Here is a 12,751-nt window from a genome sequence, read left to right on the forward strand (position 1 = left end):
AAATTAAAGAAGATGTTTGTGAAAATGTTCGTTCAAAATATAAAGGTAAAGGTTGAAATAATAGAGAATTATACAAAAATAATGTGAAATTAGGCTTCATCCATAAAGTACGTCACGCTAAAACCAGCTAAAATATACCCCCCCCCCCCTTAGTCACGTTTGCTCAGAAGCTTTATGGATGACGCCTTACAGATTCATGCATTTGTTTGTTACCATGAAACCTTCAACACAAATTTGTTTTTTTCTCTAAAACTAATGTTTCCCAAATAAAAAAATTAAAAAAATATCGGAAAAATAACCATTTGCAATCTTTTGAAATTGAACCCAACTAATAAATAAACAATTCGCCATACGATGACATAAAGAAAGATTACTTCGTTCATTTGGACAAGATATTAATTAGTGTCTAATCAATCCGCGACTATCCAGCTAAATTTTGAGAAACATGCATTTTTACTTCATTGATGCAATATTTTAGCCATCAGGCATGTGAAATTGGGCCTAAAAACCTACCTTGAGGCTTGAAGGGCGCTGGCACTTACAGACAGTTGATCAGATTTGCCGTTTTTATAACCGGTTGCTGAGGGGAACACCCGTGAAGAGTATCGGGGCCGGCATTTACAAAGCGGATTCAGTGACAGTTTATTATTCACCTTAATGTTAGCATGTTAAGGTTAATGTTAACATTCCATAGGTTGTCTTCCTAAGGTGTCCTGATAAGGTCCAGTTTGTGCCGATACACTACCTTCCCTTTACTAAGCAACCGAATCCAGAAGGGAAAAGATCACCAGTTGTGTTGGTCTGAGCCGGGATTTGATCCCCGATCTACCGCTTATGAGGCGGAAGCGTTACCACAAGGTTACGTGGCTCGATCAAATCTTCCTTTAAGGGGTTACATACATGTAAATCGGCAAAAATTTCATAGGTTGTGTTGCGACGGAGCACGTCCCAAATACGGCCGAAGCAATCCCCTCGTACTGCGTCAGTATTAGTGTTTGTTTTCGTTTTGACTGGTGCCCGTGCTGTCGCTTGGCGATCGATCAGAAGTTGAAAACAATCTGAGCAAGTGGGAGCACGGGCGCAGCTAAGAAAGTAGCTGCGAAAAGACACCGTAAATGTAAGTTTATTGTTTATTGTGAACGTTGTTAGCTGTAATTAATTTATAAATAAAATTACAGTTTTGTAGCATGTGGTAAATGAAGGAGTTTTATTTGCCCTGCTGACGGAACCGGTGCCCGGTTGAGAAATTCTCGCCTGTCTCAACACTACAAAAATTTACGACAGAGAACGCCGAAGATCGGGAACCTGTGGCCACCGCTAGGAGCTTGAAAAGCGCGGCGGAAGTGGCACTACGTCCCATCCGGAGACGTCCCTCCATTCGGAGCGGGTTGCTGTGGAGTTCGCAGGAGCTGATGCAATGGCGGCTAAAACGGCAACAAAATGGAGTCGGTGAGGCGAAAGTTGCCGAAGGAGGTTGAGACGATGTGTCCACCCGTGGCCCATAAATCGAGCCTAAAGAGGTCGGGCACGGGTGGGAGACGGAGGTCAAAAGATCACTTTGGAACGATACGCGCTCATCCACTTCAAGTTGCAGACGTCGTCGGCAGCACCAAAACCAGCGAAGCATCTTCGGGACGCGCTACGATGACGAAGGCGTAAAACTCCGGCTTCGGCTAACCCGAAGTTTTACGGGGGGGGAGTGTTGCGACGGAGCACGTCCCAAATACGGCCGAAGCAATCCCCTCGTACTGCGTCAGTATTAGTGTTTGTTTTCGTTTTGACTGGTGCCCGTGCTGTCGCTTGGCGATCGATCAGAAGTTGAAAACAATCTGAGCAAGTGGGAGCACGGGCGCAGCTAAGAAAGTAGCTGCGAAAAGACACCGTAAATGTAAGTTTATTGTTTATTGTGAACGTTGTTAGCTGTAATTAATTTATAAATAAAATTACAGTTTTGTAGCATGTGGTAAATGAAGGAGTTTTATTTGCCCTGCTGACGGAACCGGTGCCCGGTTGAGAAATTCCCGCCTGTCTCAACAGGTTGGTTTGAGCACACACTAAATTTTACTTAAAATCTGTTTTCAGGGCATTTAAATATACATTTTCATCTATTAACAAAACAAATTTGAAGACATTTAGTTGTATCATTGCCGAGATATAGCTATTTGAAGTAAGCAGTTTCAAAAAAGGAACGCCACGATATCTCAACACTGCCTTGACCAAATCGGCTCAAAATTTTGGTGAAGACTCGTTAAACCAGCCCTGTGTGCATGACGAAGGCCGATTTTCAAAAAACTTAATTTAAAAATAGATAAAAAATACTTTTGCGTTTTTTTCATATAAAAAATTGTTATTTTTTTGATTTTTGTATTTTTCAAAAAGCAAAATTTTAAGGTCGGGCTTCGTCATGCACACGGAATATGTCTTGAGAGTCTTCACCCCGAATTTTGGCCAATTTGGTCCATCCCATCTCGAGATATCGTGGTACCCGTGAATCAACTTGGTGTTTAGAGAAAAACGAAAAGAATGTTTGACAGTTCGTTTTGCACATTGCACAGCTTAAATCGTCTCTTGCTCATTTTCTTCAAGAAAAAATGAAACTCATCTTTTTAGTGGATTTTATAAATTTTCTGTAATATGAAATTTTGTGATTTTCTACATGTATGTAACCCCTTAAGATTAAAAATGTTCTAATTTTCATAATACATGAGCGGTTTTTTCTCTGAACTCTTTCTTTACCCAATGTCTCACTCTGCAAAAGCAAGTCAGTCAGTGTTGGTTGAAAAGGTAAACACGATATTTTTATGTGATGATGACATCAGTGATCTCATGTCGCAAAAACTGCGTCACCATGAGCAAATTTAACTCGGCGGCGCAGAGCTTGATTCGATTTTCCAAATCGCAAAACCGGCTGATCTTTTACGACACTTAAAGAGCAAAATTCACACAAGGATGCATACAATATCTGCTTCAGCTTGAAATCTTCTCCTCGCCACGTGTTCGAAACCATAATATTCAAATTTTTTATGCTTGGTGTTTGTGAATGCACGGTGAGCCAGAAATAACCTTCATTTTGAGAGAATGCGCAGAAGGCGCTTGACATAAAATGAGGGATCATTCTTAAATCACGTGGTCATTTCTTGCATGCATGTGGGAACAGTTTCTTTGGTCACATCAGATAGTTGGTTTACCAGTAATTTTTTTTTCGAAATTCGTCTATGACATTGCTTAGGTACAACCCCTATACTACTGCTAATCTCTCTTTAGAGTGAGCTCATCGTGGAAGTAAAAATAAAATTCATTACAGCCAATCCTCGATTTATTCGTTAAATCAATATGTTGGTTTAAAATATAACTAGATTGTACAACATCAAACTATCCGAGTGTTTATGTTGAGATTACAACTAAAACCATGTCAAACTTTTAAACATTCTTGTATGTTACAATTAGCCCAAGACATTCCTCAAAACGATATCCGTCATGATCGGTTTCCGACTGTAAATGTTCATTCAAAGAGCACGTAGCTCAATGAAGTTACAAAAAACCTTTCATTCACATTTTCGACTTGTTCGAGGTAGCATTACACGATTGTATGAATAAAATACCCGGAGTTTTTCACCCGGCTTACTATTTAGTATAAAATAATAAATTTGTTTCTTTCGTAGGCTGAGCAACAAGAACTGAACTCGTTCAACGACCTATCTAGTAAAATAATTCATCAAACCGACCCATCTGAGAGTGATAAAGTAAATAAGCTTAATTTGGAAATCAACCGTAATTGGGCAGACAATATCACTCTTTTGGAGAACGTACGAGAAAATTTAAACCAACTGCAACATCAGTGGAAACAGCTGGAGAGTATTTTGCTGGAGCTTGAAACCAAATTAAATTGTTTGCTGGAAAAAGACAACAATCTAGACTTAACCGTCCGATCAAGAGAGGAAATTGATTCTAAAAATAAAAAAATAGAGGTATGTAATGTTACTATATGCATCACGTGACAGAACTTTTCAATGAATCAAAATTTTATTAAAAATAATGCATTTCAGGACCTTTTGGAAGACAAAGCTGCTCTCAATGACTTGTACTTGAAGGCCAACTCTCTGGCAAAAACATTGATTATTGCTTTGCAAGAGCAGCAATTGAAACCGTACTCATTGGAAGATAAGCTAAATCATTTGAATCAGGTTGACTCAAAGTAAGTATAATTATTGAAGCTATTTTGGTATAGGGTATATGGCCCTATTTTGGACCTACTATTCAAAGTGTCAACATATTTCGCATAGTTCTCAGGAACGGTCTAACTAATTTGGCACGTTTCAGGATTGTTTTGTGCCTTAATTTATGCTTAACAAAGTGTACTATTGAAAATTTAAAATAATTTAACCATTCCATTGTAATAAGCATTTCAAGTAAAACATTTTTTGGATGCTTTTTGGACTTATTGAATGTATTTTGGAGACATCGCTGAACCTATTTTGGACCCACACTCTGATTGGTTGAAATTTGGACAACTCGAATTGCGGCGTGCGGCGGCAACACGCACACTTACAAAAACTCGGTTTGATAAACCAAAGGGCCTATCCACGATTATAATTTGGAAAATATTTATTTCAGAAATTAAACAATTATGATGAAACAATGGATTTGAATTTGAAAATGTGTTTTAATCATATTGAATGGAAACTCACGCATCTTTAGCAGGTCTCTGTCCTATTTACAATTTGCATATTCTTACGACCTAATTGTTCAAGCGATAGAACATGAAAGACAACCCGTTATTACTCGCAATAAAAACACCTTATCTTAAAATTAAATGAATGACACAGATACATAACAAGTTACAATGAAAAAAGGTTCTAAATTTTACGCAGAGCTTATGTTTGAATATTATTAACAATCAAGAAATTTTAAACGGAGATTATAGCTTGTAACTTGGTGTGAAACTTTCTCATTTGTCATGTTAAACTTTACAGTTGCTTGACAAAAAGTTTAACTACATGTTGCACTTTAAAAACAATGTAATATTTGAAAAATCTTTGATTGAATTCCAGGGTGCCTTTGATATTCATAGTTTGTCTTGTTAAAAACAGATTTGATGTTTTCAAACATTATTTTTACTTCGAACTTACCATCACTTAGGTTGCTGATATAATTTTTAAGAAAATAATTTTGTCAATACTTAGTTAATTATGTTTATAAGCTTTTTAATATAATACATATAAATTTTAGGTAATATTGTTAAAAATTCAGAACATTGCCTGAAATTCGTTGAAACTAGTTTTGTTTATTAAATTATGGATTTATATTACATGTATAACTGAATTTAAAGAAAGAATCAAAAGTTTTCACATTTTATATGAAATTTGTTTTACTGGAAATGCCTTTCAATTATTAGATGAGTTCTTCATGAGGTTCTTTGAGCACTTCTCTACCACGGTCAGTATGATTCCATACCATTCCGTACGTATTCAATTTTTACTCTTCATTTTGCGGAAAAATATCAAACCTATCACCCCGGCTATATGTCTCAAATCATAAAAATCATAATGTTAACATCGCATTAATCTCTTATGCTTATTTTTTTCGAAGATTTTTATTTTTCTAGCTGGTTTAATTGTGTTTCTAACATGATTGACACGGTAAAACTTAAAAGTGTAATTTATTATAAACCAACGCTGCCAATTGTGAAAAAATCGTCATACCTGTATTTAAAAAAATTATATATAGATAAATATGCAAAAATCAGATAAAACTTACAAAAAATATATTTTCCTTATGTATATTTCTCTGATTAGTTTGCAATACGTCTTAAAAACCATCACGTTCTCCGACACATATTTGATTTTTTTCTGAACCAAACCAAATTTTGTTTGTTTTCCAGTAAAGAGCATTTAAAAGACGTGCAGATGATAATTCAAAGCATTTTTTATTTACAATTCGTAAATTGATCGAGAACTAATCGAAAAATTGATTTTTTTACAACTAGCGCTTAGGATCTTTTTAAAACTAACTCAAGATTTTTTTAAATTTAATTCATACGACTTTTTCAAAAACCACTCGTCAGCGATGTTGACAGCTCCTGTCACGGTGACAGCTGACGATTTAATGAACTAGACCCTTTAGGGTTTTCAATCGTTTCCTTCTCAATTCCAACAGGGTAGCCAGTTTGCATTTTTTGATGCAAAAATTTAAAAATATATGCGGCTAAATTGGAGATAATGATGTTAAGACAAAAATAAATCAACATCAGTTTAAATTTTGGGATACTTTGCAATCGGTCCTAACAATCATCTAAATCTCTAGCATCAATTTGCATTTTTATCGTTTAAAAACATATTTTCATTGTTTCTGTTTATCATTTGCTTTTTAAAGCTTAGATTTCATTCAAATAATTACAGTAAAGAAATTCTATTCAAAATATTAAATTAAAAAATTTCAATCAATTTCAATGAAATATCGAAATAAATTGAAAAACAAAACTGGCAACGCCTTGTTATGCATGTGTTGGTGATAGCCTTGAACCGACGGCAAAGTAGCTCCAAAAACTGATCCAACGCGGCTGATTTGAAAAAATATTTTGAAATGAGTTTTTTTCAATAATAGAATAGTTATTTCAATAGTTTAGTGACGGAAAACAAGAAAGAATTAAATAAACAACAGTTACATTGCTCGGAAACCGGACGAAATTGCTTGGTGTCAGTGCAAAACAGAAAAAATCATCAAGGTGTCGCGAGCCAAATCTGATAAGCAACGAGGCCGGAATTTTTGGACCTAATCGATGTGCTAGGAAAATGAAAGGAAGTTGGAATGGCGTTGGAAAAAGTGGCTGAAAAAGCGGAAATAATCAAAAATGTTAACATTTTTGGAAGAGGTAAGATACAGAACGATCCTGCCTACACTTTCTGTTGGTTGGATTCAGTGAATTCGTACTTTAAAAGCCTGAACTACCTCGATTAATGAAAATAGGTCCAAAATAGGTACTAGGTCCAAAATAGGGTCATATACCCTACACCGGTTAATGATTGATTAACCTTTTGAAAAAATTGAGTAACGTTTTTTTTAAATTTATGTCAAGTATGACCTAATTATGCAAACGTATCCTTATTTTGCAAGAAAATGAAATAAAATACGAATTTACTTAAACAAACTTGGGACGAGTAAGAGATACCAGTGAGATCTTTCGAACAAATCCTCCCTCTCTCTCAATCTCTTAGTTCAGCTCGCACACTCGTGTTGGCATAGCTATGGTGTGCCATTCATTTTAGTCGTTTGTTGTGCTTTGAGCCGCTCGGTTATCGTTCAATTCGTTATAGCGATAATAAAAATTATTGCTCTATGAGCACCATATTGTACTAGCATAGCTATAAACGTTCAAATCGTACTTGGTAAACTTTGAACTAAAGAGTAAAAATAATACTAGCGATTTTTGATCAGAAAGAAGCGTAAAAGGTATTGCATCAACACTTCCGAAGAATATTGAAGCACCTGACGTCATCGGCTAAATTTAAGTTTTGTTGACCGTGAATCGGGCGGGGTGTTCATTTGCATTGAGACGTATCTTGACTGTCGGTGACTAGCAGTATTTTATTTTAGAATTTTGGAGATTATTTACTTATGATTTTTTTTCCAGATTGACAGACAACCTAAAGATAAAGCAAAGGCAGCTGCAGGATAAATCACATGAGTTATTACTCTTCATAGAGCAAATATCCAATTTATGCACCGAAATCGAGCAAACGTCTGACAAGTTGATAAAACTAAATCCATTTGATGAAAGATTGCAACAAACAGAAAAGTCTATCACAGCGATCAAGTACAAAATTGATGAGTTTGTAGATAAAAAGGGACAACTTTGTCAAAAAATCAGTGAAAACTACCTGCCAACACAACAGTTTATTCCTACTGATTTGACCAAAAAAGTCGATTTACTACAAACATTACTAAACAATCTTATTGCTGCAATGGATAAGTGCAACATTGACTTCAGACGAGCCAAAATAGTGAGAACTGATTACTTCGTGGTTTACGATAAAATCAAAACATGGATTGAAAATGCAGAACTGACAATGACCAACCATAATATTGATCCAAGTGAATTGAAGACAAAACTTGTTGCACTTGTCAATGGCGAAAAGGATATCCAACTGGCACACGAACAACTTACAGCGTATGGAAAGGAAATCATTCAAAGCTCCCCAAACAGTGATGATAAAATCGCAATGCAAGCAAATGTAGATCAAATAACATTCGAACTGAGCAAAACAATGCAACTTGTCGAAGATAAAAATCAGACAGTGGATCAAATACTTGGAAATTGGGCAAACTTTATGCGGGTTTATCAACTAGTCATTGATTGGTCCATCAAACTACGTGCACTTTTAGAACGGAAATTACAACTTAATACTCTCTATGAAGCTCAATTGGCTTGTCAAAATTACTCCGTAAGCTAACACAAAAAAAAAAACAAATTAAATATTTATTACTAACACAAACAACTATTTCAGAGTGCTGTTTCTAGTATAGCTGATGTTTCGCAGAATTTAAGCGAAATGAACCATGAATTCGATAAAATCAACGAAGTTTGTTCGACTGGATACTTGAAAAATAAACTACACGAAGCAGAAACTCTCAAAACCGACATTGAAACAGTACTTTTTGAGAGGGTATACATCTGTCACTATAAAGATTTGGGACATTTTTTTAAACTCGACTTTTTCTTTTCAGAATCTGTTTCTACATGAAACGACAGAAGAGTGGCAACAATATGAAAATAAAATAGAAAGTGTTAAATCATGGATTCAAGATTCCTACCAAACCCTAAACTCGACGGAATTAAAAAGCAAAACACTTCGGGATCAACTTAGAATTCTTGAGCAGATGCTTGCTGATATATCTGCTCAAAAAATTAAAGTTAACATGTCACTAGAAAAACTTCAGGTAAATTATATCAACGATTGTTTAATCTATTTCTTTTGTAACACTTCAATTTGTTTGATCAAAAAGGTACATTTCCACTCGGAAATCATCTACTCCGACAACTCCAACATTGTTCATAATGGTCGGACCACGATTGGTGACCTGGAAAAATTGAACAAAGACGTCTTTCAAACTACCCAAAACCTGGACAAGGCACTCACTCAAATCGAAGACTGCCAAAACGAGATGCAGGGGATTCGTCAACGCATCGTACAGGAGGAACAACAGCTCCGGAATATTTTATCACCATTGCATCAACCAAGCGATAGTGATAAAACCGAACAGGTTAGTGGCCAAATGTGTTATCAATATGCTAGTAAATATAACGTAATTACACATGAAATTTTCTCGACATTTGAAAACTAAAGAGCAAAAAATTTAATTTGTTGTAATTTAAAAATGTTCGTTTCAAACACAAAGTAGATTTGCTTAACGGTGGCTCTGCGAAGCGTAGTTAGATTCGTACTTTCGAAAAATGATTTATTAACAATTGTTGTAGTTTGATTTTTGAAATTTGTCACTTTTTGGTTCTAATGAAAAAATGTCTTGTCTAACATCACAGTTCTACGCAAATCAGTCATTATCATTGTTAAATCGTGCATCACGTCATAAAACTTGATACCTGGCATAGTTTAATTGTTACTTTATTCATTAGTTGGTTTGGCATTTTTGTAGGGAAAGGTGGCATATAAAAACTCATACATGCACTACCTTAAAACCAACAGATATAAGCATATCATACTTTGGTGTTAACTATCTGCACAACGACACATTTTTAGTTAAGGTCTACTGTTGGGTCAACTTTTATTTATATACTCTTTATTATTTCATTTTCCGTTCTTTCCTACTAACATTCGAACCCTACTAAACTATGCATTTCGGAATCACAATACAAAAATTCATTTACATATCACAAAAAAAAAAAACATTTCACTTCGTAAAACTCGTCTTCCATACGCTTTGGCAAATAATCATTAAACACTCTTTGGCTGTCTCATCAAATGAAAATCGGTCTGTGGGATATACAAACAAACAGGAATGTCGGGAACGCATCAGAGCTTTGCAATCACATCTTAATCAGATAAATGCTAAAATCAAACTGCTGCTGCAACGAGGCACCCCGGAATATACTTGATGTTTACGGAAAGTCTACCTTCTTTGTCGAACTTAAAATTGTATTTATAAATAAAATTGTTTAGTTTTTGAAATTTATAAGCAACATGATCGTTGCAACTATTTATTGTGATTTAATATTTACTTATATTTTTGGAAAAGTAAAGATTTTTTTGTGAAAAATGTACACAGATGATTTTTTATCCATCATTAAAAATGAAATTCCAAACAATAAATTGACAATTCCACCATCAGGGTCTGCTGTTAAACTGCACTCAACTGCTACAGTCACAGGACCAAATAAAATCTGCAATACAACGCGATGTCCCTCTGGCAGAAACGAAGGAACTTGCGGAATCGATATCACCATTATCTTCAACGCATGAAGCTGTTACTCCAGGAAACTCTGCAACCCACAAATCAAGCCCAACAAATGCTTGGAATAATTCAAATCTCACGTATGCAGAAGTAGTCGCGGGTCTTCGTCGCCAACGTCAAATGGTGTTCGAATATAGCAGCCAAGAGAAAATGCGTGTTTCCAGTCAACCAAAAAGACAAAAAGTTGATCAAAGTGTTGAAGGAACCAATCTTGAGAAAAAACCTCTTAACATTGATGACAAAATGGAGAATAATAAGATGACCGATGCCGTGGGAAGAAAAAGAAATCCGAAAAAAAGTGTCCAGCAAAATCAGCCAGGAAAGTCCGAAAGAAAGGTGGTTGATAAAACAGCTGTGGTACAACAATTATCCTCTGAGCATCATGCAGCAACTTCAGAAGAGAATGCCAATAGATCATATGCAGATGTCCTCAAGGCACTCAAATCTGGTTCAACCGATCGGACCACGATTATTTCACATACTGCAACAAATAATCAAGAAAGCAGTAGATACAACGTTGAAAAAATAACGATGTTTTCGAGTCAACAAAATGTGCCTCCATCACAAATGCTTGAACAATGTGTTCATGTCGACCTTTTAACAAAAAATGGAAATCCGTTGGCCCAAAAACAAATCTCAACAAAACAAGGAAACATTTCCAAAAAAAATAAACAAAAAAATAAAGCAAACATCAAATGCCGAGAAGAAATCCTGAGTAAACCTACAATCATCAAATCTACGGAAGAATCTATGATTCAAATCACCCCAAATCAACAGTCATTTGAAGAAGTTTGTGTAACTGACCATTCTATAGACTCAAGACTCAAAGACTGTTCAGATATGAGTGTAGGAAATTCTAAAGGCGACCAGAAAAATGGAAACCGCAAAGATTGCAATGTTGAAATCACTCCCGATACGAACAATGCAACTAAGATTTTCTACCATGAGAGCAAAATCAACAAAGTTGATAAATTTATAAGTGAACCAAATTTGGTAGATATTCCAATACCAAGTGATGACATTCTACAATCAAAATCACAAGGAGGCCAGGTGTGCGTTGACAAAAAAAGTACAGTTAAAAAATACGAAAAAATAAGAAAATCTAATTCTTCCAAAATAGCAGCAATGCTGAACATAGAAAAAATGCAATTCGAGAAAGAGTTGAGCAACGACCAGTCCAACATGACGACTACTGTGCACTCGAGTGATAATTATGTAGTTGATATTATTCAACCAAGTTTCAGAGAGCATGGTCATGTTGCAACAATATGCGAAAGTCCAAACAGTTCTTTTAAGAGTAATCTTATTTTTGATGATTACGATTATATGAATGCGCCTTATAAAGAATCAATAGGAGCATTGAAAACTGATACTGTCAAGACTGTTCCTTCAGGACATGTAAATAATGGAAACTCAAGCAAAAAGGTTGAACACATCGACACTACCACTGTTGAACAGAATAACATTTCACAATCATCGTTGAACTTTGGTCAGTCAAAAGTAACAGCTACTGGAAAGGATAAAAAAGGTGCAAAAAAGACGGACGAAACCCATCTTAAAAACATTAGATGGCGTGATAACAGGCAAAAAATATCCATGATTACGCATGAAGAGCACATGTTAAAACCCATATCGTATATAAAGCTAGAGCTTCCTGCAATAACTGCAGATAAATTTATATACGCATGCAACAACAAATCGCATCTGGAAAAACATGTTTTCCAAGATGAGTCAAATGTTCCTGAAGAAGAAACATTAAATTTAGACTCTTCATACAGAAAAGAATGCGAAGTTGCTTCAGAAATATCCATGGCAAACTTTGCATGTGATGAAAAATCATGTCACAACTCGTCTAAATACACCAAACAAATTCTGACTACAGAAAAAAGCTTCGAGAGTGACGAAATTCCATTGAACATAATGAAAACGTCCGACGGTTCAAGCCAAAATGGAGTTGAATCATTGCAAAACCAACGACAAACTCAGTTTACCACTACTATATCCTGTGTATCATATAAAACATGTACTATACTATCAGAAGAGTCAGGATCAAGACATGTGATAGAGGAGTATTACACCAACCCAGATAAAACAAAGCAAACATTGAATCAATTAGAAATTTCAATGGAACTGCCAACATTTTCATCGGCGTCTGCACAAACAGAAGGTGTCAAAACGGAAGAGGAATTTTCATCAGAGGAAAGTAACATGACAATGCGAAAGGAAATATTCAAAGAACTGTCAATGGATATTAAACAACTTGTCCAACCCTCAGTTGCATCAT

General features: G+C 35.5%; 1 protein-coding gene across 7 annotated transcripts in view; it reads left to right on the forward strand.

Moving 5' to 3' along the window:
* LOC120429839 (muscle-specific protein 300 kDa) overlaps window positions 1–12,751 on the forward strand; it is a 69,278-nt gene that overhangs the window by 39,715 nt on the left and 16,812 nt on the right. For 5 of the 7 annotated variants that reach the window (XM_052707386.1, XM_052707389.1, XM_052707387.1 and 2 more), the window contains 6 exons: window positions 3,663–3,968; window positions 4,047–4,195; window positions 7,631–8,441; window positions 8,505–8,663; window positions 8,725–8,937; window positions 9,004–9,261. In XM_052707386.1, coding sequence (XP_052563346.1) covers window positions 3,663–3,968; window positions 4,047–4,195; window positions 7,631–8,441; window positions 8,505–8,663; window positions 8,725–8,937; window positions 9,004–9,261 — 1,896 coding nt within the window. Of the gene's footprint in view, window positions 1–3,662; window positions 3,969–4,046; window positions 4,226–7,007; window positions 7,135–7,630; window positions 8,442–8,504; window positions 8,664–8,724; window positions 8,938–9,003; window positions 9,262–10,012; window positions 10,277–12,751 lie in introns of those variants that run through there. The other 2 variants (XM_039594903.2, XM_052707391.1) reach the window with 2 other exon arrangements.

This window comes from Culex pipiens, chromosome 2 (genome assembly GCF_016801865.2).
Source record: "Culex pipiens pallens isolate TS chromosome 2, TS_CPP_V2, whole genome shotgun sequence".
Lineage (NCBI taxonomy): Eukaryota > Metazoa > Arthropoda > Insecta > Diptera > Culicidae > Culex > Culex pipiens.